Source organism: Garra rufa, chromosome 1 (genome assembly GCF_049309525.1).
Source record: "Garra rufa chromosome 1, GarRuf1.0, whole genome shotgun sequence".
Lineage (NCBI taxonomy): Eukaryota > Metazoa > Chordata > Actinopteri > Cypriniformes > Cyprinidae > Garra > Garra rufa.
In genome coordinates, this window is record NC_133361.1 from 26,118,839 (window position 1) to 26,146,809 (window position 27,971).

The following is a 27,971-nucleotide window of genomic DNA, read 5'->3' on the forward strand; positions in this document are numbered from 1 at the left end:
GAACTCTCAATTCATTTTAACAGTTTATTAATAACACGAAGAGTTCCACGCTTTTATTGTGAAAACACCCTCTCCCTTTCAGCCATTTTGAAACGCTTTCTCACTAACTCCGGCTTCGTGTTGCTCCCAACAGTCAGTGGATGTTAGTAAACACATAGTTTGTCAAAAGGCTGCTGCACATGAAGTGAAGATACTTACTGAATAGTGTACTTCTGACTATAACAGACTATCGTAACAACTTATCACGCTTTCTGTGTTTCTTGGTCGCTCGTGTTATTTTTATAGGGGTCAATAGTTTGGACATAACTGTGGTCAGTCAACCTCTAACTGCACAGCAAGGTCGTCCCATGTCTTGACAGATCAGAACTGGCTGAACTGTACATCTGTCTACCATAGGTAAGTTCTTATGACCGTTTTATTACTTTATGATACCTCCGTAAACAATCAGCAGATAGTGTTTCACACATGTTGTCTGAATACCAGAGTGAAGACTTTACTTAGCTGCTGTGTTTGTGATTGAAAAGTGATGCATGTACCTGTTTCAGGATGCACTATGTGGCGAGGGGCTCCCTGTCCTTGGGTTCCCTGGGCCTGCTCCGTCTGTTTGGGGCATCCTGGTCCTGGAGCCTGGCAGCAGGTTTGGGTGTTTACTTAGGAACTGGAGGCTGGCGGTACCTGTATGTGGCGATTCGTACGGCTAAAAGGGACATCAAGTGAGTGACTGATATTTTTTGGATGTCACATCAACAACACATTCTGCCCAAACAGCCTAAGCTAGTTGCATAGTTTTATCTGGTCTTCCAGCTTGGTCGTTGCTGGTTATAGGGGTTGTAACCACTTTTTTTAGCTGTCTTAACTGGTCAGATAAGACCAGCTTGACCAGGCTGGCAGACCAGCTTAAACCAGCTAAGACCAGCCAACTAGCATAGGCTTGTTTTAGCTGGGGGGGTTTTCAGCAAAAGTTGTCATAAAATGGAAATTGACTCTATTTTCTAAATGCATTTTATTTATCTTATATTGTGGCTTATGCAGCACCAAAGTCTCCACCCTGTATTGTTTTTCTGTTCGATAATGCATTGTACTCTGATGCACATCACAATATTGAAGAAAATATCTGTCAATTGACTTGCTACTTCTGATTCATTGCAACTTTAAGGAATTGTTTACCAAAGGAAAAGAAGAATGCCATCATAATTTACTCATCATCTTTCAAACCTGTACATTGTTGCTCAAAAGTTTGGGATCGGTAAGATTTGTTATGTTTTTTAAAGAAGTCTCTTATGTTCATCAAAGTTGCATTAATTTGATCACAAATACAGAAAAAAAGTAATGTTATTAAATGTATCATTGCAATTTAAAATGTCTAATGGAAGCCCGTTTCTGCCACTGAATAAAAATAAGAGAAGCTTTAGTAATTGTGACTTTTTATCTCACTTTTCTGACTTTTTCTAAAACTAAAAAAATTAGCAATTGCGAGTTATAAAGTCATAATTGCGAGACATAAATATCTCGCGGTTGTGACTCCTTTCTCAGATTTGCGAGTTTATCATTTAAAATTCTGACTGTATAACATGTAATTGCGAGTTATTAAGTCAGAATTGTGAGATATAAACTTTTTTTTCCCCCTTTAAAGTTGGACTGAAAAAAAAGTCAAAATTGTGACTTTATAACTCGCAATTCTGACTTTATAACATGTGATTGCGAGTTATATCTCGAAAAAAAAGTCAGAATTGCGAGTTTGTATTATGCAGTCCTTAGAAAAACGGTCAGAATTGTGAAGTAAAAAGTCGCAGTTACCTTTTTTATTTTTTATTTAGTGATGGAAACGGCAGAATTACTTTAAAATATAATTTATTTCTTTAATGCAAAGCTGATTTTTCTATATGATTTTTCAGCCATTACTCCTGACTTCAGTGTCACTTGATTCTTCAGAAATCATTCTAATATGCTGATTTATTATCATTGTTGGAAATGGCTGCTTAAGTTCTGCTTAATACTTTTTTAGAACCTGTGGTACTTTTTTTCAGGATTCTTTGATAAATAAAAAGTTAAAAAGAGCAGCATTTATTCAGAAAGTCTTTACTATCACTTTTTTTAACACACCCTTACTAAATAAAAGTATAACATTTTTTCAAACAAAAAAGGAAGAAAAAATTACTGACCCTAAACTTTGAACGCTACTGCATATTGTTAGAAAAGGTTTATATTTTAAATAAATGCTGTTCTTGTTAACATTTTATTTATCAGAGAATCCTAAAAAAGTATCACATATTCAAATATATATATATATGTATTAAGCAGCACAACTGTGGCATAATGATGCTGAAAATTTAACTTTGCATCTCACATAAAATATATTAAGATAAAAAAACACTATTTTAAATTGCAATAATATTTCACAATATTACTTTTTTTCTGTATTTTTAATCAAATAAAGACAGTCTTGATGAGCAGAAAAAAGGCTTTCTTTAAAAAAATCTTTCTGATTCTTTCTGAATCTTTTGAACGGCAGTGTACTTCCCTTTTTTTCCATGAAATTTCAATGTCAAATTTGATGTCGGTATGTGATCAAAATATCACAAACCCATTTATTTTCCTATTATAATGCATAATAACTTTCTCCTTCTGTCGCAATGTCTGTTTTGTCTGCACATTTGATTATGAAACCAAAGAACGGTCACATTAACATAATCCTGTTGAACCCGTTGTGAAATATGTTTGGGCAAATCAAAATTCTCAGTTGTTTGGATTCCTATTGAAATGACTGGATTTCATCCACGTAAATTTGCCAAAGGAAGTTAAATGTGACAGAACCTTTAATATCACTTATTAACAATGTCTTTGAATACTCAAATGACAGCTGTGAAAGATGTAAAAATTATTATACACATGAATAGCAGCTTAAATGTCTAACTAATTTCTCCTCCTTTTGTCCATCAGTGGTCTTTATGTGCTACTGAGGGTTAAACTGGCACTATGGCATCATATTCGTAACCGAAACACCATACCCTCTATTTTTGCCAAAACTGTGGCTAAGCACCCAGACAAGCCTGCACTTGTGTATGAAGCCACTGGGGAAACATGGACTTTCTCCCAGTTAGATCAGATCTCCAACGCTGTGGCCCACTGGGCACTGAGCCAAGGCTGGACTTCAGGAGATGTGGTGGCGCTATTCATGGAGAGCCGGCCGCTCCAAGTGGCGCTTTGGCTCGGCCTGGCCAAAGTAGGTGTGGAAGCTGCACTCATCAACTTCAACCTCCGACGGGATTCGCTTCTGCACTGTGTGGGTGTGTCAGCATCCCGAGCACTTGTTTTCGGAGCAGAGCTAGCAGATGGTGAGCCTATGACCTTGTCTTTCATTTTTACCTGGATCATGCAACTAATTAATCGCACGTCTCTCTTTGTGAATATAGCCGTGTCTGAAGTGAGCTCCTCTTTGAGTGAGAGTATGGTGCGGTTCAGCACTGGAGACCTCAGACCAGACCAGATGGCCATTCTGAAATGTCACCCCCTTGACTCCATTCTGGCATCTACCCCTCGACACCCACCACCCTGTATTGTGTCAAAGGGCTTCAACGGTGAGATTTACAATATTGCAAAGATTTAGCTGTAGAGCAAAGTTGTCAAACACACAGATTATGGGTCAGATACGGCTTGTGGAGGAGTCTGGAATGATTTTCATTCATTCTGTTTGATGAATTGATAAGGGCAATTGATTAGGGCTGCCCTAGTCTCAGCCTCAGACGTCACACCCACGGAACGTTGGCTAAACGTCTGATGCATATGGTACACTTAACTGGAAATACTTCAGGAATGTCGAAGTCGTCATCTGATTAGTTGAATTTGATCGGATTTCCGGGAGACGCGAGCATCGCGTTTATTTTCGGTCCGCCAGGAAACAAAGCGCAGACTGATTTACTCGGCGTTTTGCTAAAAGGTGCTTATGCAGACGCCGTTGTTATACACATTTGCGACGTTCGCAAACAAATTACTGACTTACTGCTTGTTCTCCCTCTTCTTCGTTAACTTTCAATGCTGGTTATTTCAATGACTGACTTGTTGCACGCCAGTCTGTTGTAGTGTTGTTTTTGGCGGGCGATTTTAATTTTAGTTTTAGTCTAGTCTTTGTGTGAAGCTGTCATTTTAGTTTTTATTAGTTTTAGTCACATTCATATTATTTTTAGTCTAGTCAAGTTTTAGTCGACCAAAAGTCTGAGCATTTTAGTCTTATTTTAGTCAGAATTACCCATGACTATTTTCGTCTAGTTTTAGTCGACGAAAACTGATGACATTTTAGTCTAGTTCTAGTCGACGAAAACTGATGACATTTAGTCAATTTTTTTGTCAATGAAAACTGTATTTTAGTCTATTTATAGTAATGCAATTTTATTTAACCCAGTCAAAATAGTAGAAGTAGAAGTATAGATGAAACCAATGTTTTCTTTTAGCCAAACCCATTTCAACCTTACCTTATAGAATACATCCATTCCAGACATGGAAGTTGCTCTGATTTGGAAAATTACAACATTTATTTTACCTACCAAACATGTTAGAAGTACACACACATAAGTTGAAATAAAATAAATACTGACTGCTTCGTATTCTGATTCAAATAACACGAACCCCTTGCACAGGATTCAAGTGTCATTCACTTCTTTATTAAGAATAAATCATAATACGAATAAATATGTAGGGGTAGTTTTGTGCGTGCATGTTCGTTGTCTAGTAATTCCCGCTTCAAAAGCACTTCTAATAATATTAGTCAATTTAACAATATCCTTAATTTATTTGATCCTCTATGGCTACGCAAATCATGCTTGTACTTTTATAAGTTTATTTACCAATTAATTAATTTGTGTAAGTAAAATATTTCTTATGGTTTTCGTAGCACACATTGATTCATTTTATGAAACCGTCCAAAAATCGCTATGACATCTGGGACGCAAAATAAACTTTTTCCACCTTTGACACAAGATGCCATTAGTGTGCAACGTGTTGAAAAGCTTCGAGTAATGAAGCTTTTTAGATCCAGTTGAGGGGAACGCTTTGGTGCTGGAAAGCTAAATTTTCCCATCACTACTAAAAAGTATGAAAAAATGTATGAGTCGTTTCTTCTTTTTCTCCCAAAGACGAACCACAGCTGACCAGCCATCGGTCCCTTTCTCTGTGTCAAACCTAACTTTGTTTGTAGCCGCGAGTGCGGCTTGAGAAAGTGACGTCGCCTGCGGTTTAGGCTAGAAGGGCTCTGGCTACTGGGCATGCGCACATCAAACGTTATAACATTTCGTTTCGTCTCGTTTTCGTCGCCGAAAATGAAGAGACATTTTAGCATAGTTTTTATTTTGTAAATCACATTTAGTCTCGTTTTTTTTCGTCAAAGATATTGCATTATACATTTTGTTATAGTCATCGTCACATGACCAGCATTTTCGTTTCGTTTCGTCTCGTTTTCGTCATGTGATAAAGGTTCGTTGACGACCATATTTAGTCATGTTTTTCGTTGACGAAAGCAACACTAGTCTGTTGTTGTGGGGGCATTTCCACGCACAGAAACGTGACGCTGAACGAAACGAACTGTGATTGGTTGTTTGACATGTCGGTCAAACGGTCTTATGGGCGGGCCTTGGCCAATGAAAGCTGCCATGAATTCCAGACCTTCAGCCGTCAGTCTGAAGGTCTGGCTACCCGAGACTAACAAATTACTGACTTACTGTTGGTTCTCCTCTTCTTATTTAACTTTCAGTGCTGGTTATTTCATTGACTGACTTGTTGCACGCCAGTCTGTTGTTGTGGGGGCATTTCCACGCACCGAATCGTGACGCTGAACGAAACGAACTGTGATTGGTTGTTTGACATGTCGGTCAAACGGTCTTATGGGCGGGCCTTGGCCAATGAAAGCTGCCATGAATTCCAGACCTTCAGCCGTCAGTCTGAAGGTCTGGCTACGTGAAACTAGGGCTGCCCCTAATAGTCTACAAACCATTAGTCGATGAGAAGAGGCTTGGTCAACAAAAATGTTATTAGTCACTTAGTCGCAGAAAAAAAAATCCACAGTAAGTAGATGTAAGTAATGTAGTGCATCGGGCAGGACATCCAAATGCTCACCTATCATTCACTGACCTAAAATATGGCTTTTCATCTGAAATATTTAAGTAGTAGCAACTTTACATGGCCACTCAATCAAAAGTTAAACTAGAAAAATGTGCGCTATTCAAGTGTCTGTGTGAGTGTGGAAACTAAACGACCCTGTATGACAGATGGAGGCGCCGGTGCGGTCACTTGCTCTTAAAATACTCCATCATTTTTGGTCATATAGATAAAAGAAATGCATTTTTTGAATCTGTATAGACGTTTATTTATGTGCACTCAGAATAACAACGAAACGTTGCGCTTTTGTAAAATAATTAAAGCAAACAGGATGCGCTTTGTGCCGCAAAACTTTGAAACTCTGTATATACTTGCCTTATAGACATGAAAAGTCTATCTTTAGAGAGTGAAATGTCTACTTTTAAAGTAACCAATTTAAATAGAAACAAATATTCTCAGATTATGTAATCCATATGAAACATGCATACAGGTGCATACTTGCTGTTTTTTCCTGACACATATGTAATTGTTATATCAGCTGGTGCACTGTGGCATTATTATGATTTATATGGTTTATTAATGAATGTGTGACTAATAGTCGACTAATGCTAAAATGAAGGACTACTACTTGACCAGACAAATCTTTAGTCAAGAGCAGCCCTACAGATTTTAGTTCAAATCAAAGATCGCAAGTAACTCAAAATTTGCTAGTCCAAATTTTGATTTGTTAGTCCAAAAACAGCTTTTATTGAAACCAAGCTGCCAAATGACTCGTTTTCTACTACTACCAGGATTTAATTGCATAATAGAGATGAATACATTAGCACAAGACAGCCTGCAGAGAAACAGATCAATGCATCTTTGTCTCTTGCACGTTTGTGAAGGAAGAATTACCACAACAGGAACACTTGGAATAAAAAAAGATTTAGATTTCTTTTCCAAATGCTGTGCAGTTTTGATTTGTGGAAGAACATTGTCTTTGCGTACTTAACATTTAGGAAGTGGCTGTTTATTTTTAGCGATGTTGCTGATTGTCAGTAGGCATAATTATTTCAGTCACAACACGCTTTTAGTGAAAAATGGGACTGTAATGCTGCATGTTAATTATAATGCCTGATCTGTGATAAATAGCTTTGATATGTAAGTACTAATGTAGCCAGCTGTTCTGTCTCAGAACCGTTTATTTTTGATTATTTTTTGACTGAATAGTCATGTTCACATTGTTCCTTTCAGAAGCAGAACAACAACGAATAATCAAATTGGGATTAAATTATATAAAGCAATCAAAGAACACTACTCTCATAAGGGTTTCAAAGGTTATTATTGTAACTAAAACATTTTTATTACTTGGAATAAAACATTAAAAAGGAAAAAAAAAAGACATTTCACGTTTTCGTTTAGTTGAAGTAAAAAAAACTCCTGAAAATAAATACTAAAATAATTAAAAATATATAGACACCCCCCACAAAAGAATTACTAATACTTGAACTACTGTAAAAAGAAAGTGTAAACAGAAAATGTCAATTCAAATCCAATTCAAAATATTAACAAAAACTACAATAGTATGTCAATTATGTTCAAATAACTTTGAAGCAATTGACTGGAGCTGTATGAAAGCATTTATTCAAACCAAAGAGTCAAAAAAAAAGGTGAAAAGGCCATTTATTTTAAAATTAGGACTGCTTTTGATGTACCAATATTATCTACTTTTTCTTCACGTAAGAGCGGGTGAAAAAAGGTGGATAAGAGGAACAAAATAATAATTTTAAACAAATCAATTCATAACCCTTGTAAATTAGTATAATGTATTCATAATATTCTTTTTTTTAGCTACAGAAGAGCAGAAGTTTTTTCTTTTGCATGTAAACCCTAAAATCAAAATCTTTTTATCCTATGGGAACATCAAGTTTTAACCATTTATAAAAGCAGCCTACACAGTTCAAATGAGTTTGACACTCGTGCTGTAGAGGTTCATTTAAGGAGGAGTCGAATGAACCGTCTGATGGATGAATCAGGTGGCATTATTAGCGTTTTTATGTGCACATTACCTTGACCATCAGCGCACTGGAGTGTTACATTTATTTCATGTCTTGTGCTTTTACGATGTCTGCTGCTGCAGTTTTGTAGCAAAACATTCTGTTGTGGGCCATTATTAAAGTTTTTATGGACGATTAGTTTAATTTTTATAGGGTGGACATACAGTATTCGAATGATTGATAAACGCTGTCTGTTTATCCTGGTGGCTAGTTGTGTTTATTGTCATTTGTTAGTATGTAAAGTTTATTTTTGATGTCCTCCCTTCCAATAAGTACTCCAGTTCTCCAAGACTGCATTTGCCCTCTATTCATTACCAAATATGATGGATTACATCTATTACACAAGTGGTTATAAGTACACTGCAGAATATGCTGCTGGCAGTGGAATTGGTTTCTTTGCGTATTAGCCCTGAATCACTCACAACTTTGAGTAGCATATTAATTCGATTTTTAATTTGCAAGTCACAGAGATCTATTAGCTCAAATAAATGTATCCACTCGTGTGAAGTGATGGCGATCTGTCAAGTGGTCCTTAATTCTGTCAAGAGCTCTTTTGATGATACAAGACGATAATCTGATTGAAGACAAGCGACAGAAATATTTGAATGCCAAAATAGCATAATTTTAGAATGTTTGTTTCAAAATCTGAAAAATCTCAGAATAGCACAATATTACAATGTTTTTGAATTTAAAAATGTCTATAAATGTCTAATTTAAAAATAGCATAATTGCACTTTGTTTAGTATCAAAATGTAAATTGTGCACTAGGTATATTACAGTAGCAAATTTCAGTAGTTGATACTAGTAGCAGTGAAATTTCATGATTGGAAATACTATTTTTTGATACTCAAAAGATGATATTATGATTGTAAGTTTAGTAAAAGTCAATGTTTAGTGTCACATGATCCTTCAGAAATCATTCTAATATGCTGATTTGTTCCTCAAGAAATATTTCTTTACAGTTGTGCTGCTTCATATTTTTGTGGAAACCATGATACTGATTTCTTTAATGAATAGATCATTCAAAAGAACAGTAGTGTGCGCATCAATTTTTACCTAAAGGTCATATCAGTTGCATTTTCTATTAACTTATTTAGCCAGTCTGCTAATATTTAAGACATGTTGACCTACTGAATTCTGTAATTATAAAAGGATGAAACTTACTGGATTCAGCAAATATATTATGAAATGTTCATAATTTCATACTTTATTATGTTTACTTTTTAAACATAGTAAGCTGTATATCCTGCACACTAGACAGTTAGCAGTAAACTAGTAGTCCAAGCATCACCCATGTATTATTCTAGTTTTACATTTACATTACATCTGCATTTATTCATTTTGCAAATTTTTTTCCTTTTCCCTCACAGATCGTTTGTTCTATATCTACACTTCTGGCACCACAGGACTCCCTAAAGCTGCTATAGTGGTGCACAGTCGGTAACTTGCTCGCAGCCATATCACATAAATGATTCTCAAACAGAAGCAATTTGAGGATCATTTTTAAAATGAGCTTTTATAAATTGTTTCTATTTTCTAGATATTACAGGATTGCTGCTTTCGGGTACCATTCTTTTCGAATGCGGCCAGACGACATTATCTATGACTGCTTACCCCTCTACCATTCAGCAGGTACTGTATGCTGTGAATATCACAGATATGTTTCTCCAGATCAGCTGCCCAACATTATAGGCATCTTGTCTTACTGTGAATATGCCATAAGCTGCCTGAAGCTGTTGGTTGCTGCGTATTTTACATGTTGTACATCTGTTGAATTGACTCTTACAGGTAATATTATGGGGGTGGGTCAATGTCTGATTCACGGCATAACTGTGGTAGTCAAGAAGAAGTTCTCTGCAAGTCGCTTCTGGGAAGACTGCATCAAACATAACTGCACTGTAAGTCACCTATTCTTTGGTTATTAATGGCAAGTAAGAATGCCCAAGATTATAAGACATCATTTTGAACATTTGTAATCTTTGGGCTAGTCACATATTGGGTCAGATTTACTAAACAGGGCAAATTAGCGTTAGTGCACAATTCCATAAAAGCACTGATGGAAAAGAGAAACATTCTGGTGTGATTTGCTGGAAGTATGCATAATAAAGAATACAGACACAGCCAGATCATTTCCATAATGACCAGTGCAATTTATCAAGATCAGCGCAAATTACCACCAGCTTTAAGATGTGCTTTTTTTGGCGTTAAATAATACCGCGCATACCAGTAATTTGACGTGTAATTTGAAACTCATACAAATGCAGTTTCAAAAAGGTCAGGCCCAAAATAACTGTGCCCACGGCTTTTTTAAAAGATTTACTTTAATGTGTAATTCATCTTTTTCTTACACCTTAAATACTTTAGCACATCTTTTTTCAAAAAAAATTTTCATTTTTGAATCATACAAATTACAAGTTTTCTTGGGTGTATACCATCTGATGCTGAACTAAATGCTGAAATAAAATGATATTTATTTTATATTTTAAGAGACATGCTGATGTTTGGTGGTCACCAAGGGTCGTCTATGTGAAATTAGTTATCTGGTTGGTTATCTTTTCACATTATAACAGTAGTTATGTTATAGTCATGGTTGTTGGTTATTTACATTTGTGACTCTGGACCACAAAACTAGTCAGTATGGTTTGTTAGGATAGGACAGTATTTGGCTGAGATACAGCTATTTGAAAATCTGGAATCTGAGGATGCAAAAAATCACTTTGAAGAAAATCACTTTTAAAGTTGTCCAAATTAAGTTCTCAACCATGCATATTACTAATCAAAAATTAAGTTTTGATATATTAATGTTAAGAAATTTACATAATTTCATAATACACAATTTTCATGGAACATGATATTTACTTAATATCCTATATTTTTGGCCTAAAAGAAAAAATATATATTTTGACCCATACAGTGTATTGTTGGCAATTGCCACAAATATACCAGTGCTACTTATGACTGGTTTTGTGGTCCAGAGTCTTAATTGTATTTATGGAGCTAACAATATTCATAATATTCAATGCCAGGTTCATTGAGTGCATTGGTTTTAGAGTTTAAGAGTTGGAGTGGTTAAGTGCTTGTGGAAGAGGTGTGTCTTCAGCTGCTTTTTAAAGAATGTGATGGCCTCAGCAGTTCGGGTGGAGGTTGGTAGCTCATTCCACCAGAGAGAAACAGAGAGGGTGAGGGGTTTTGGATATTGGAGAATTTGCCTAATTGCATTTAGAGACCTGAGCTGGTGGGAGGGAGATATGAACCTGACATTAATTTGAAATAATGCCCTCAAAAAATATCAAAATGTATTGTAAAATAGGAATTCAACATATAAAAACTTGATAAGTCATTGTTTGAATTAATTGCATTTTTAATATTCTTTTAAATAATACAGTAGAGGTCAAAAGTTGACATACACCTTGAGGAATCTGAAAAATTATAATTATTTTACCAAAATAAAAGGGATCATACAAAGCTGTCCTGAATAAGATATTTCACTCAAAAGACGTTTACATAGTCCACAAAAGAAAATAATAGTTGAATTTATAATAAAAGGACCCCGTTTAAAAGTTCATATGCTTGGTTCTTAATTCTGTGTTGTTGCTTGAATGATCCACAGCTTTGTTTTCGGTAGCACTTTATTTTACAGTCCTGTTCCTCATGTACATACTATGTAATTAGTATACTAATTACAATAATTAGGTAATAACTAGGTAATAACCCTGAACCTATCCCTAAACCTTATATTACCAGAACTTTCTTAGGTAGGTACAGTGTAAGTACATATAAATACACGTACTGTAAAAGTGCAACTTTTTTTTTTTTTTTTTTGCTTTGTTTAGTGATAGTTGTTCTTGTTTGTCCTGAACAGTTAAACTGCACATTGTTCTTTAGAAAAATCTTTCAGGTCCCACAAATGCTTTGGTTTTTCAGAATGTTTGTGTATTTGAACCCCTTCCAACAATAACTGTATGATTTAAAGATACATCTTTTCACTCTGAGGACAACTGAGGGACTCGTAGGCAACTATTACAGAAGGTTTAAACACTCACTGATGCTCCAGAAGGAACACAATGCATTAAGAGCCTGGGGGTGAAAACCTTTGAACAGAATGAAGATGTGTACATTTTTCTTATGTCTCTGATTTTGATAAAATAAGTAAACTTTTGACCTCAACTGTAGATTCATTTATAAGTATGACCCCAATCCCGGACGAGCCCCCAATTATATGATTAAATTGAGCAATAAAAAAAGTTCATATAAAAATAGATAGTTCGTACTTTCACAACACTTTGTTTTTCTTCTTTTCTTGCAGGTTGTGCAGTACATTGGCGAGATTTGCCGTTACTTGCTGTCTCAGCCCGTGCGCCCCTCTGAGCGACAGCACCGTGTGCGTTTAGCTGTGGGAAATGGGCTGCGGCCGAGCGTGTGGGAGGCTTTTATGGAGCGTTTCGGAGTTAAACAAATCGGCGAGTTCTATGGAGCCACCGAGTGCAACTGCAGCATTGCCAATATGGATGGCAAGGTCAAGTATTGTGTTGTTCTGATAATGTAAATATCCAATTATCAGTTGTAACAGGTGACAGAATGGTAAAAACGCTCTCTCAACACTGCAGGTTGGAGCTTGTGGGTTTAACAGTCGCATTTTGCCAAACGTGTACCCCATCCGACTGGTGAAAGTGAATGAGGAAACCATGGAACTGGTTCGGGACAAGCAGGGACTGTGTGTGCGCTGCCAACCTGGTGCGTTCACAGCCAAGAACTCTTTGATTTATATGTTTCCTGAACATATGTTAATTAAGTAGGTTTTGTATAATTTTAGGTCTAATCTTTCTAATAGAAGTCTGATATATGGTGGCCTCAGAACGGATTTGGACACTTTAAAATGTATTAATGTCACTATGTTATATAAAACATCAACTTAAATGGCATTAATTTTTTCTCCAAATGGCATTTAATTTAAATGGTTTAAATTTGACTGTGACTGAAACAATTTACAAAATAATCAATAGTCCTTTTCCTCCCACAGACTTCTTTTGTGCTCTCATCATGGGTTTTTCTTTTCATGTATTGACTTTCACTCACAGGAGAGCCTGGGTTGTTGGTGGGAAGAATTAATCAGGAGGATCCTCTGCGTCGGTTTGACGGGTACGCTAGTCAAGATGCCACCAGGAAAAAGATCGCCTACAACGTATTCAAGAAAAACGACTCTGCGTATCTGTCAGGTGCAACTTTAACAAACTGCAAAAGAAGTGCCAGTGTCTAAAAGTTTCTAACAGTGTGAAAGTTAAACGCTGTAGAAGGGGAAATGAAAAATAGGAATGTAAATGTATATATGCTAATACGATGTGACATTCTGAACATTTTTAAACAATATTTAGAGATACCTCAAAGTCTTTGAAAACTATATAAAAATTAGAATATGTGACCCTGGACCACAAAACCAGTCATAAGTAGCATGAGTATATTTGTAGCAATAGCCAAAAACACATTGTATGGGTCAAATTTATAGATTTTTCTTTTATGCCAAAAATCTTTAGGATGTTAAGTAAAGATCATGTTCCATGAAGATATTTTGTAAATTTACTAAATATGTCAAGACTTTTTGATTAGTAATATGCATTGCTAAGAACTTCATTTGGACAACTTTAAATGACATTTTCTCACTATTTTGATTTTTTTCACCCTCAGCCTCAGATTCCAGATTTTCAAATAGTTCTATCTCGGCCAAACCATATATCTATTCAGCTTTCAGATGACGTATACATCTCAATTTAAAAAAATTTACCCTTATGATTGGTTTCGTGGTCCAGGGTCACATATAAAAATCTGAATTCTGAGAAGACTATATCTGTTGCATTGATGCATCATTTGTGAACATTCTACAACCGATCCCTGAACCAAGCTTCAGTGGATTTGGATGTATAGTTTAGCATAATTGCCCTGCTGGAAGTCCGATTATCATCAAGCTTCGGTCTGTGTGCCAAATTCATCACAGTTTTTGCCAAAATGGCTTGAAACTTCCATGACACTTCCAAAGATCCATTATGTCCTTCATATGGCTATTTCTGTTATGACAACTCTCAGAAAAGTTTAGCATGGTAATGGATATGACAATGTTACTGAATTTGGTCTTGGTGGAATAGATCTGCTACACTGCTGCTGCTGAATTGCTGCTGCTGTTGGTTATTGTTGTAGACTATTGCTGTTGCTGCTGCTGCTGCTGCAAGCAAGTACAGAACTTGCTACTGCAAAAGTATATGACGGTTCTGTGAGTATTTAAGACATACTGCTGCTGCACAAATAGCATAAAATAACCTGTAGCAGATCTATACAGGTGGAGCTGGGGAAGATGGAGGGTTTCAGGGGAACTCTGAAAGCGCGCTGCGAAATGCTACCAGCCATTTAAAAAGCTGCAAGCTGTAAGCTCATTGGTTGCGAATGCAACATGAACCAATCAGCTTGTGCCAAGTCATATAACTCCAAGTTGTATAACTCTGTGATATCATCAGTTACGTTAACAACCAGGTAACTAGGTATTTATACTTCTGGCAGGAAAGCAACCGCATACATGATTGGTTGACCTAAATGTTTGTCACATCACCCTTAAAACGTCATTCCAGAACTCAACAGGTCTACTTTTTATGTTCTTCTTAGTCAAAAAAGGGTATTTTTCTTCAACACCTTCAAAGGTCTTCTAGTTTAATATATTTTGAACTTTTGGCTACAAACTGTTTCTCTAGGAACTTTAAGTATGAGGTATATATATGTGACCCTGGACCACCAAACCAGTCAAAAGACCAGTCAATGTATGACTGCTGAATAAATAAGCTTTCAATTGATGTGTGGTTTGTTAGGATACAACTATTTGAAAATCTAGAATCTGAGTGAGCAAAAAAAATGTAAATATTAAGAAAATCGCCTTCAAAGTTGTCCAAATAAAGTTCTTAGCAATGCATATTACTAATCAAAAATTAAGTTTTGATATATTTACGGTAGGAAATTTACAAAATATCTTCAAGGAACATGATCTTTACTTAATATCCTCATGATTTTTGGCATAAAAGAAAAATCGATTCTTGTGACCCACACAATGTATTTTTGACTATTGCTACAAATATTTCCATGCTACTTAAGACTGGTTTTGTGGTCCAGGGTCACATATAGACTAATGTATATGTTGCACTACCTAGTATTTAACATATTTTGTTGGTATGGTGTCTTACAGGTGATGTTTTAGTTATGGACGAGTTTGGATACATGTACTTCCGGGACCGCAGTGGTGACACGTTTCGTTGGAAAGGTGAGAACGTGTCCACTACTGAAGTGGAGGGAACCCTGAGCAGCCTGTTGGGACAAACTGATGTAGCGGTGTTTGGAGTAAACGTACCTGGTGAGAAGCTAGTTTTGTCCTAAAGTTAAAAAGAAGTGTATACGTCAGATATCCTCATATACAGTGTGTCTGTGTTTGTTTGTATAGGTGTGGAGGGAAAGGCTGGAATGGCTGCCATCGCTGACTCGACAGGAAACTTTAACTGTAATTCTTTCCTGAAAAAGATTCAGCAAGCTCTTCCTCCATACGCACGGCCAATATTTCTACGCATCTCCTCTTGTGTAGATACCACAGGTGAGGAGAGATCTCCAGATGCCATACGGCCTGGACTAGATGATGTATTAAAGCGTTAGTGTTGTTTCAAATCCATAAGACCTTCATCTTCAGAACACAAATTAAAATATTTTTGATGAAATCCGAGAGCTTTATGACCCTGCATAGACAGTAACGCAACTACCATGGAGATAAGCACATTGTTAAAACAGTCGTTTTCTGATTTCCTACTTTAACCATTCACAGGAACATTTAAAATTCAGAAGACCAGGTTGCAGAGGGAAGGATACGATCCACGGCTCACAACTGACCAGATCTACTTTCTGAACTCCAGAGCGGGCTGCTATGAGCTTGTGAGCGAGGATCTGTACAATGCTTTGGAAGAAGGCAGGATATCCCTTTGAGACGAAGAAGAGAAGGTCATCTTCTAACCTGTTACCACACACAGTGTTACCAGAATGCAACAGAACCCACTCAGATTTGTTCTGCTAGTATTTAGACATTTTTAGTTTAAAGGATTAGTTCACTTTCATAACAACATTGTACAGATAATGTACTCACCCCCTTGTCATCCAAGATGTTCATGTCTTTCTTTCCTCAGTCGTGAAGAAATTATGTTTTTTTGAGGAAAACATTTCAGGATTTCTGTCTTTATAATGGATATGGATGACGCCCTGAAGTTTGAACTTCCGAAATGCAGTTTAAATGCAGCTTCAAAAGGCTCTAAACGATCCCAGCCGCCGAGGAAAGGTCTCACCTAGCGAAACGATCGGTTATTTTCCAAACAAATTGACAATTTATATACTTTTTAACCTCAAATAATTGTATATACTTTTTAACCTGTAGTCAGTAGAATCCGGGTCAATGCAGTTAGGGGATGTCTAAAAACTCCCATCTCGTTTATGTCTTTAATGTCAAAATTGTCCTATAGTGCTGTTTTTACCTTCTTTTTTTTGTAAAGGGCATTTGAGTTTTTTTGTATGTTCACTTTGTAAACAATATGTCGGTACTTTTGCAGAGATCTAAGGCGATTTTGAAGTTAGGGAAGAAAACGAGATGGGAGTTTTTAGACGTACCCTAACTGTATTTACCCAAATCACACAAGCTTCGCATGCGCTGCGCAGAGATGAGACAAGATGAGCATTTGAGGTTTAAAAAGTACATATTGTCAATTTATTTAAAAAAATAACCAATCATTTCGCTACATAAGACCCTTCCTCCTTGAGTGCATTTAAACTGCATTTCGGAAGTTCAAACTTCGGGGCGCCATCCATATCCATTATAAAGAGAGAAATCCTGAAAGCTTTTCCTCAAAAAAAAAAAAATAATTTCTTTACGACTGTGCGTGTGAACTATGAAAGTGAACTAATCCTTTATTAGTATTGCTTTTGAACAGTTTTTTTTTTTCTTTTTCAATTTGGTAGCTTACTAAGAATGCACAAGCTGTCTTCACAAAGACAAACTGAGTATCTGAAAAGCAATAGATGAGACAGTGAGGGAGAATTGTTTTAATGTGTTATTCTAATTTGAAGGTAGTGTACAGGTGACAAAATACATGTGCACTCCCAATTTAACCTGTTTAAAAGAAACGCAACCACTGAAGCCAACAGGATGAGAGATGAACTCCACTGTCTAGACTTAAACCACTACAAACCAGTTGGTTGAATACTTTTTGAGCCTGAAAAGATGAATAACGATAGTGTGTGTTAACAGACTTGAGATTTTTACTACATAAATGATGTTAAAATGCCTAACTCCAAAGTGACTTTTAGAAAGCTGAAGGCATCGTTGTAAAGAGCCACAACAAAGTGCCTTAGATTTTACCTCCTTAAGCTAAACCCAAGTTTGATATGACAAGATGAAATGCCTGACACTGATATGTGAACAAAGACGTTTTGAAAACTAAAGCTGTGTAATCGCATTAATTTACTGCAGACTTCTGAATGATTAAATTGATAAATAATCATGTTTACTTCACTCTTCTTTTCTGATTCCAATGTCCTGATCTGATGTTTAATTTTTTTGTTTAATTTTCACTACATTCCTCATTTATGATTTTGAAGGATTAGTTCACTTCCAGAATAAATATTACCTAATAATTCACCCACCGCTATGTCATCCAACATTCCAGGATTTTTCTCCATATAGTGGACTTTAATGGGGAACAACAGGTTGAGGGTTCAAACTGCAGTTTCAATACAGCTTCATAGGGCTCTACACGATCCCAGCCGAGGAATAAGGGTCTTATCTAGTGAAACAATCTGTCATTTTCTAAAAAAAAAAAAAACCCTTCTTGTCTTAGGACAACTTTGATGAACTTTTTTGATCCACTTCAAATGTTGACTACATATCTTGACGTAGTCAGGTTGGAAAGATCATGTAGGCGGCCCAGTGTTTACAAAGCAAACATGCAAAGAAGGTCAAATGCCCTTTACAAAAAAAGGTAAAACAACAATGTCGGACGATTTTGAAGCTGGAGGACTAAATGAGATGAGTTTTTCACCCTACCCTAATTTTTGAATCGAACTATAAGACAAAGAGCTAGTGCCAGATGAGCATTTGAGGTTAAAAAGTATATATATATTTGAATTTTTTTTTAGAAAATGTACTATCGTTTTGCTAGACAAGACCCTTATTCCTCGGCTGGGATCCTGTAGTAGAGCCTTTTGAAGCTGCAATTTGGACCTTCAACCTGTTGATCCCCATTGAAGTCCAATATATGGAGAAAAATTCTTGAAAATTTTCCTTGAAAACCTAAATTTCTTTTTGACTAAAGAAAGTACGATGGCGTTTTAGTGCCACGATACAAAAATAAAAAAAAAATCTAAGATTATGAGATTAAAGTCTAAATGTTTCAAAAATAAAGTTAAAATTATAACTCAATTCATTCCATTTGCATGTGTAGTCTATACTCTCAAAATATTATAACTTTAATTTCTTTGATTTAAATTCTTGAAACATTTCTACTTTACTCTCAAAACATTTCGACTTTATTCTCGTAATTTCGACTTTATTCTTAAAACATTTCGACTTTATTCTCGTAATTTCAATTTTATTTGTGAAACACTTTGACTTTATTCTCAAAACATTCTGACTTTATTCTCAAAACATGTAGATTTTATTCTTGAAAAATTTCAACTTTATTCTCAGAATGTTGACTTTATTTTAAAAACATTTGGACTTTATTCTCTAAACATTTCGAGTTTATTCTCGTTATTTTGACTTCATATTCATCATTTCGACTTTATTCTCAAAACATTGCAACTTTATTCTCAAAACATTTTGACTTAATTCTCATAATTTCGACTTTATTCTCAATATATTTTGACTTTATTCTCGAAACAATTCAACTTCATTCTCAAAACATTTCAACTTTATTCTCAATATATTTTGACTTTATTGAATATATTTTGACTTTAATTCTCAAAACATTTCTGCTCAATTCTCGTAATTTCTACTTTATTCTTGTTATTTTGACTTTTCTCGAAATACTTCAGCTTCATTCTCAATATATTTTGACTTCATTCTCAAAACATTTCTGCTCTGTTTTCGTACTTTTGACTTTATTCTTGAAACACTGACTTTATTATCAAATATTTTGATATTATTCTCAAAACATTTCGACTTTATTCTCAACACATTTCGACTTTATTCTCAAAACATTTCGACTTTATTCTCAAAACATTTCGACTTTATTCTCAAAACATTTCGACTTTATTCTCAAAACATTTCGACTTTATTCTCATAGTATTTTGACTTTATTTTACTTTTAATTTTTTTTCGGGGCACTAAAATGCCGTCGTACTGTCCAGGTCCCATATCAGGTTTTTAAAATCCAAAACAAGTGGAACTGAAGGTTATTTCCATCCTAGCTCACCCACACGCAACGCTTGTAACATGAGCGGTGAGACTTGCTGAGAAAAGAAATGCTGAGAGGGCCGTTCACATCAATCTGTCTTAATAGAGACCCACCCTGGCAGCACTTTCAATGGGTATTCCTTACAGGCGCTGCAAAAGTATGGGAATGCTCTCAAAGTGACGATGTCCGTGTAGGTGTATAAAGGCGTCCTCTCCCGTGGGTCGTAGAAAGTCACCCGGGACCTGTTCATGTCCAATACGATCCTCACCACCTCTGGCTCCTTAGTCATAGTGAGCGGGGACCATGGGGCAGTACAGGCTTTATATTCTCCGTTTCGTAGCCTGATGGTCCAGAATCCCTCTGCAGGGGTCAACACGTGCTTTCCCTTTCGGCTGATTGATCCGCTTGCAACTCCAATTACCCAGTAGGTGTTGTTTTTGACCTCCACTTCCCAGCTGTGTCGCCCAGAGCTAAAGCATTCATAGCCCAGCACCTCTGCACCTATATCGAAGCGCTCAGGGTTTTCTGGGAGTTTAAATGTCTGGGAACAGCACTGTACTGTAGTCAGATCCTCTGACAGGAGGAAGCAGCTTGCCGCAGTGTTTGGATCAAGAGTCACTGGAGCTGCAGGAAAGGAATAGTTTGAAAGGTAAAATGCTAATGTTGCTGAGCAAGCAAAATGGTCCCCTTTAAAGCAACTGTATGTAAGTTTTTTTACCCAGTAATATCAGTTTCAAAATCATTTCGTTGGTACAGTGACTTCTAATAGGTCAAGATGGGATAAAATCCTCAAATACCACTCTAAATAGTGTGGATTTAGTTTGCATTTTGGACATTTTTAAGACTTGGGACCTGCACTCTTCCTCTTGCATGCACATGCTCACAAAAGACCACAGTTGTGGGTATTTAGACAGACCCTGTACATTTGGTGAAAAGGGCAGATTGCTGTACTTAACGTGTCCATTGTTATTTATTATAGTCAGTGCCACACACTTAACTGCAGAGGGCTCTAATGTCGCAAAAAAAAAAAAAAAAACTACATACAGTTGCAATTCTGACTTTTTTTCTCAGAGTTGTGAGATATAAACTTGCAATTGTGAGAAATAGCATCAGAATTGCGACATATAAGATATAAACTCTCAACAAGGTAACTTGCAATTCTGACATTTTTCTCACAAATGCGAGTTTGCATCTCACAATTTCTACATTTTTTCTAGGAACTGTCAGATATAAACTCTCAAATGCGAATGATCAAGACAAACTTGCAATTCTGCCTTTTTCTCAGAGTTTTGAGATATACACTTGCAATTGCGAGTAATAACATCCGAATTGTGAGATATAAACTCACAAGTGAGGAAAAAAGTCAATTGTGAGATAAAAACTCGCAATACTGATTTTTTTTCACAAATGCGAGTTTGCATCTCGCAATTCTTACCTTTTTTCTCAGAGTTGTGAGATATAAACTTGCAATTGCGAGAAATAGCATCAGAATTGCAACATATAAGATATAAACTCTCAACAAGGACATTTTTCTCACAAATGCGAGTTTGCATCTCACAATTTCTACATTACTTCTAGGAACTGTCAGATATAAACTCTCAATTGCGAATGATAAAGACAAACTTGCAATTCTGACTTTTTCTCAGAGTTTTGAGATATACACTTGCAATTGCAAGTAATTACATCAGAATTGTGAGATATAAAATCACAACTGAGGAAAAGTCAATTGTGATATTAAAAACTCGCAATACTGACTTTTTTCACAAATGTAAGTTTGCATCTCGCAATTCTTACCACCTTTTTTCTCAGAATTGTGAGTTATAAACTTGCAATTGCAAGAAATAACAGAACTGTGACATAAGATATAAACTCTCAACAAGATAACTTGCAATTCTGACATTTTTCTTACAAATGCGAGTTCGCATCTCTACATTTTTTCTCAGAACTGTGAGATATAAACTTTCAATTGTAAATTATAAAGTAAAAATTGCAAGAAGAATTTACAATTATCACTTTTTTCTCAGAATTGCATGATATAAATGTACAATTCTGAGAAAAAAAAATTCCTGACTTTCTCACAAATGTGAGTTTGCATGTTGCAATTGTGACATTTTCTCAGAATTGTGAGATACAAACCCGCAACTGCAAGTTTGAAAGTCCCATTTTGATGAGAAAAAGGGACTAATGTCAAAATTGCAAGTTTATATCTCACCATTCTGACTTAACTCGCAATTGCATGTTATAAAGAAAAGGGTCAGAACTGTTTATTTCGCAGAATTTCAAATTTATCTGGCAATTCTGACTTTGTAACTCAAAATTGCAAGTTTATATAACATAATTCTGACTTAATTTCTCAGAATTGCGCATTTGTATCGTAATTTTGTGGAAAACCAGTCAGATTTGTGAGATGTAAAATTCGCAATTGCAAGAAAAAATTCTGAATTGAGATAAAAAGTCACAATTACCTTTTTTTTTATTCAGTGGTGGAAACGAGCTTTCATAGATAGATAGAGTCAATATAAAATGAATGAGTCTCATGAGGAAATGTCCAGGTCATTTCAACCAAAGAAAGTATATTTTACATAAAGTAAAATAATATTCTTTAACTAATAGATCATTTTGAATTGTGATATTCTGACATTATTTTCATGACAATAAAACCACTTTCCCCCTAAAATTATCATTAATGATGCATTTTTCATTAAAATCATCCTGATTTTAAACTAATTATGTATGAATTCATAACATTTTTTTAGATATAAACTCTCAACAAGATAACCTGCAATTCTGACATTCTCACAAATGCGAGTTTGCATGTTGCAATTCTGGCTTTTTTCTCGCAATTCTGACATTTTTTGTTTTTTGTTTTTGCTGTGAGATATAAACTTGCAATTGTGAGAAATAACATCAGAATTGCAACATATAAGATATAAACTCTCAAGATAACTTGCAATTCTGACGTTTTTCTCACAAATGTGAGTTTGCATCTCGCAATTTCTACATTTTTCTCAGAATTGTATAATATAAACTCTCAATTGCAAATTATAAAGTCAGAATTGCAAGACATAAATGTACAATTCAGATTTTCTTTTCTCAAAATTGCGTGATATAAATGTACAATTCTGAGAAAAAAGTCAAAAGATAAAAACTTGCATTCTGACTTTCTCACAAATGCGAGTTTGCATGTTGCAATTCTGACTTTTTTCTCAGAATTGTTAGATATAAACCCACAACTGCGAGTTTGAAAGTCCAGTTTTGATGGAATATTGATGTTTTCAAAATTGCAAGTTTATTTTGTGGAATTGCGAGTTTATTTCACAGAATTTTACATTTGTCTCACAATTCTGACCTCATAACTCGAAATTGCAAGTTTATATCACATAATTCTGAGTTTGTTTCATGTAATTTTGAGAAAAAAAATCTGAATTGTAAGATGTAAAATTCCCAATTGCAAGAAAAAATATCTAAATTGTGAGGAAAAAAAAAATTGTAATTATCCTTTTTATTTTTTATTCAGAGTCAATATAAAAGAGTCTCATGAGGAAATGGCCAGGCTATTCCAACCAAAGAAAGTATATTTTACATAAAGAAAAATAATAATCTTTAATTAACAGATCATTTTAAATTGTGATATACTGACATTATTTTCATGACAATTAAACCACTTTCCCCCTCAAATTATCATTAGTGATGCCTTTTTTATTAAAATCAGCATGATTTTAAAACAAATTAAAATATGTATGAATTCATTACATATTACTACTATGCAAGTATATTTTACAATTTATATGTACTTCTATAAATGCATTGATTTCGATATTTATTTCATTACAGAAATGCGATTGAGCTATTTTTCACATAACAATAGACTAAAGGCAATTTTAATGTTTAGTCTTGGAAATAAAAGTTAGTTAAAGGATTAGTTCACTTCCAGAATTAAAATTCCATGATTTACTCAGCCCTATGTCACACAACATTCATGTCTTTCTTTCTTTCTAAGAAATTAAGATTTTTGAGGAAAACATTCCAGGATTTTTCTGCATAGTGGACTTCAATTGGGATCAACAGATTTTAGGTCCAAATTGCAGTACAGCTTCAAAAGGCTCTACACAATCCCAGCTGAGAAATAAGGGTCTTATCTAGCCAAACAATCAGTAATTTTCTTACAAATTAAATAAATAAATAAAAATTTAAAAGTGTATACTTTTTAACCACAACTGTTCATCTTGCACTAGCTTGAAAAATCCCTTAATTTCTTTGTGACTGAAGAAAGACGGGCATGAACATCTTGGATGACAGGGGTGAGTAAATTATCAGGAAACTTTTATTCTGGAGATGAACGGACTAATAAATACATAAATAAAAATGTAAAAGGTGCAGTTGACGTGGTAGTCAGAATATACTCACTATATTGAATGATTTCCAACATTCTTTCCCAGACTTTAAACTTTAATGATCCTAGATGTTTGGCTACATCAAGCAGTGAACCTGTTACCATCTCTGGATCCGGAGGAATACGCCAGGTTCTGTCAATACACCAAAGAACAAAGAGTTACTCTGGGTGTAGGTCTAGCAAATTATATTTATTTTAATGGAAAGGTTTGTATGAAATTGATAAAGGATTTATACCTTTTTATGGTGTCCTTATAATTCTAGGTTAAATAAAAAGAAAAACAGATTACTAAAAATGCAACATGTGAATTGCAAGTTGTTTTTAAGTCATTTGGAAAAGTTCACCTTGAGGAATTGTACATCCTGAGATCTCATCTCCTGTTCAACAGTTCTTATAATGTTGCTAAGTGAGGTAATGTCATTTTCCAAATCTTCAATCTTGTCATTCATCATCTGCTTCTTCTGATCCTTCTCTTGCTTGAGCATGGAAAGCCTGGATGCCTCCTCGTCTCGCAGGAACTGATGCAGCGCCTCAAACTCCTCTCGTATCTGCCTCTCTGTGTTCTCTGCCTGACTCTGTAATGAGAATGTTATTATTTACTTTTTCTGAAGTGGAAAATTCATTTTCTCTTCATCTGATTATCAAAGCAAATTCAAAATGAAAATACCTTAATATGATGTATCGTTTGCTCACATGTGAGTTTCGCATTTCGGAAGAGCTTCAGTTTTTCCTGAAGTGGTTTCAAAGCATTTTTGAGTTCCTCCTAGAGTGAATACAAACGATAACACAAAGCGAATTAGTAATTACTATATGCGCCCATAATGCAACACACCTGTTTACTAATTCATTTAGAGAGGCCCGAACTTTTCTGTCAAAAATTAGCAAAATATGAAGGCATCAGCATATACAAAAAGAAAGGAGCCTTTTCACAGCCTGTGCTGACTTTTAAAAATAATTTAATGTACATTTATAACATATTTTTTGTTAGATTACCCTGGCATTAAATCACAAACGAAAAGACAAAAAAGTGTCATTTATATTTTATTTCTTCTACTCGTTTTTTGTTGCATTTACACGACTTGAACCAGTAGATGTCCTCAGCACTCTAGTGAATCTAGAGTAAACTATCTGATCTCCAACGTAGTAAATATAGTGGAGTTAAAACAATACTCTTTTCTACTGCAACTTAAAAGGAGGCAAGACAATGTTGTCCAAACTCTGAATTCCTGAGGTAATTTTATGTTTTATGTAACTCTGTTTGCTGTGCAATGTCCGTTTGCTTCTCTACAATGTTGCCTGCTAATTCAAATGCGCAAGCCCTTTAAATTTGAATAAAAGTCCGATTAGCTGGCAGTGTTTTATCGTTCATTAGCTAAAAAAAGAAATCGTTACCGTTAGTTCTGGTGTGAACTCTGCTATTCTCTTAAATTAAAACGATTTTTAGAATGTAATCTTTATAATTATCGTTATCGTTCTTGTATAGTGTCTCTGGACCAGAGCAGACTGTGCGCGACTGCGCGTTCTGGCGGTTTACCTGAGACAGCGCGACTTCTTTCACCCCAGTGGAAAGCATATTTACACTGTCTAAATCGTTCCCTATCCCCTATATAGTGCACTATGTGCCATTCACCATACAAAAACACACAAAATACCAACTCTGTGAACAAGTGACCGATTTTCTGCCTCAGCTTCAGCGTCTATTTATAGTGTAGGTGGCAGGACGCTTCGGATTCTAGAGTGCATTTGATTGGACTGAAAGTTTGATGAGACGCTGAAGTCAAAATCAAAATCGTTGATTCATATTAGTGGAAGTCAGAGACTGTATGTTTTGAATGCTTATATCTTTAAATCTTCTTATGGCATCACTGCAAACCCCCTCATTTTAAGACCTGTACTTTTGAGAGTGTACAGTTGTTCATAATTGTGAGATATAAAGTTAAAGTCAAAAGTTTACATACACCTTGCAGAATCTGCAAAATGGTAATTATTTTACCAAAATATAATAGGGATCATATAAAGTCCATTTTTTTATTTAGTACTGACCTGAAAAGATATTTCACATAAAAGACATTTATAGTCCACAAGAGAAACTAATAGTTGAATTTATGAAAATGACCCCATTCAAAACTTTATATGCACGATCCACAGCTGTTTTTTTCTTTTTAGTTGTTCATGAGTCCATTGTTTGTCCTGAACAGTTCTTTATTCTTTAGGTTCCAAAAATTCTTTGATTTTTAAAGCATTTTTGTGTATTTGAACCCTTTCCAGCAATGACTGTATGATGTTGAGATCCATTTTTTCACAACTGAGGGACTCATATGCAACTATTCCAGAAGGTTCAAACACTCACTGATGCTCCAGAAGGAAAAACGATGCATTAAGAACCAGGAATGAAAACTTTTGATCAGAGTAAGGCTTTTGAACAGAATGAAGGACATGTAAGTATCCTATTTGGCCCTACCGAAGATGTTCCCCAGAAAAAAATAAAAATAAGTTAAATTTACCCTGATCTTCAAATTCAAAAAGTTTTCACCCTCCGGCTCTTAATGCATCGTGCTTCTGAAGCATCAGTGAGCGTTTGAACCTTCTGTAATAGTTGCATGTGTCCCTCAGTTGTCCTCAGTGTGAAAAGATGGATCTCAAAATCATACAGTCATTGTTGGAAAGGGTTCAAATACACAAAGACTTGAAGGACCTTTCTGAAGAACAGTTCAACTGTTCAGGACAAACTGCTTGTCCAATAGCATCTTGGGCTGTAGGCAGGGAAACACCCTGGATGGATTTCTAATCCCATTAAGTACTAACCAAGCCAAACCTTGCTTAGCTTCTGAGATCAGGCCAAAATCATGAGATAATAATTCTGACATTTAAGTGAAACCAAAAGTGAAACAAGATACAATAACGTCTTGTATCCCTTTTTAACTCCATGGCGTGAACAGAGTGTCGGCTGGCCTCGTAACCTTAATCCGTCCTTGGTTTTGACCTTAAAAGATTTTAGATTCTTTTGAGGAGACTATTTTTTTTTTTTAGATACAAGTGTATTCTTTCATCAACTCTAAACTAAGCACATGGGCATCTGGTTTCAGTCCTACCAGGAGGCCTCAATCCTAGCATACCGCTATTAATAGTCTGATAATGAACCCAGCCATGAATCCATAAATAACAATATCCGAGGTTGTCCAAATGGTCATTCGTTTTTCTTCTAATCCTTGAATTGACAGTACGAATGTTGAAACTATAGATTGGAATCAACATTCCATCTAAACAATGTAGCTGTAGATGTAGACATACCTTACAATCATGTGAAGCTTCGTTTAAGGGATATAACCTGTGACCCTTGTGGTTGGCAGAAGACTTGCATTTGCTACAAGTGGGTTCTAGGTCCTCCAAACAAAAGAGCGACAAGGTCTCACCATGCTCCTTGCACGCAAGAGGGTCGCTTTTGCAGCGCTCCAGAAAGCCCTCACAGGTCTTCTCAAGCGTGGTGTTTACTATGAGCTCCCCCATAGATGATGGCTGACAGCAGAGGGGGCATTCGCATGATCCACCGCCATTCCACAGGCTCTCCAAACAAACTTTACAGAAGCGATGCCTGCAAAAAAGCACTATGGGCTTTTGCAGGATACTTCCACAGATGGGGCATGACAGGTCTTCTGCGAGATGTGACTGCTTGGTGGCCATCGCTCCTTTGAGCCCTTCATTGCCCGAGTTGGGTCACAAGAGGATTCTATGCCCTCCCTCCTGCTTAAGATTACCCTCGGGAGATCTGATTGGCTCCGGTATTTTCTTGGAGTTTGCATCACAAGGTCTAGGACAACATATGATATCTTCTGACGAACGCCTAAACGTCACATTGTGTAACAAAAAGCTCCTGGACAGTGATTCGACCCCGGCACTGACGTAATAGGAAGTATGTCGAGATTTTCTTATTCTATTAAAGAAGATAAAGTGTGCCAGCTTATAAGAAAAATTTAAATGCAGGAGAAATAAACAGAAAAC

At 35.7% G+C, this 27,971-nt stretch overlaps 2 protein-coding genes across 2 annotated transcripts; one reads left to right on the plus strand and one right to left on the minus strand.

Annotated features, from left to right (window-relative positions):
* The first annotated feature begins 115 nt into the window (after positions 1–115).
* slc27a1a (solute carrier family 27 member 1a) lies at positions 116–17,686 on the plus strand. The gene is made up of 13 exons (XM_073837972.1): positions 116–396; positions 546–713; positions 2,941–3,335; positions 3,414–3,578; positions 9,494–9,563; positions 9,664–9,755; positions 9,912–10,021; positions 12,430–12,639; positions 12,731–12,857; positions 13,202–13,339; positions 15,343–15,507; positions 15,595–15,741; positions 15,967–17,686. Exons 2-13 carry the CDS (start codon positions 547–549, stop codon positions 16,122–16,124), a joined length of 1,944 nt encoding a protein of 647 aa, XP_073694073.1. The 5' UTR covers positions 116–396; position 546; the 3' UTR covers positions 16,125–17,686.
* trim35-13 (tripartite motif containing 35-13) lies at positions 17,204–27,754 on the minus strand. Its single transcript, XM_073837979.1, has 6 exons — positions 27,264–27,754; positions 24,640–24,735; positions 24,317–24,547; positions 24,209–24,231; positions 23,987–24,105; positions 17,204–20,203 (listed from the first exon to the last, which is right to left on the minus strand). Exons 1-6 carry the CDS (start codon positions 27,651–27,653, stop codon positions 19,668–19,670), a joined length of 1,395 nt encoding a protein of 464 aa, XP_073694080.1. The 5' UTR covers positions 27,654–27,754; the 3' UTR covers positions 17,204–19,667.
* Positions 27,755–27,971: the final 217 nt, after the last annotated feature.

What these genes read in the sequence shown, in the direction of transcription:
- trim35-13 (XM_073837979.1), bottom strand. Translation starts at nt 27,653, where the DNA reads ATGGCCACCAAGCAGTCACATCTCGCAGAAGACCTGTCATGCCCCATC. An exon ending in TATAAGGACACCATAAAAAG is followed by an intron (nt 24,106 to 24,208) that starts GTATAAATCCTT and finishes GTGTATTGACAG; the next exon opens with AACCTGGCGTATTCCTCCGG. An exon ending in GTTGGAAATCATTCAATATA is followed by an intron (nt 20,204 to 23,986) that starts GTGAGTATATTC and finishes CCTTTCCTGCAG; the next exon opens with CTCCAGTGACTCTTGATCCA.
- slc27a1a (XM_073837972.1), top strand. Translation starts at nt 547, where the DNA reads ATGCACTATGTGGCGAGGGGCTCCCTGTCCTTGGGTTCCCTGGGCCTG. An exon ending in ACCCCTCTACCATTCAGCAG is followed by an intron (nt 9,756 to 9,911) that starts GTACTGTATGCT and finishes TGACTCTTACAG; the next exon opens with GTAATATTATGGGGGTGGGT. An exon ending in CGACTCTGCGTATCTGTCAG is followed by an intron (nt 13,340 to 15,342) that starts GTGCAACTTTAA and finishes GGTGTCTTACAG; the next exon opens with GTGATGTTTTAGTTATGGAC.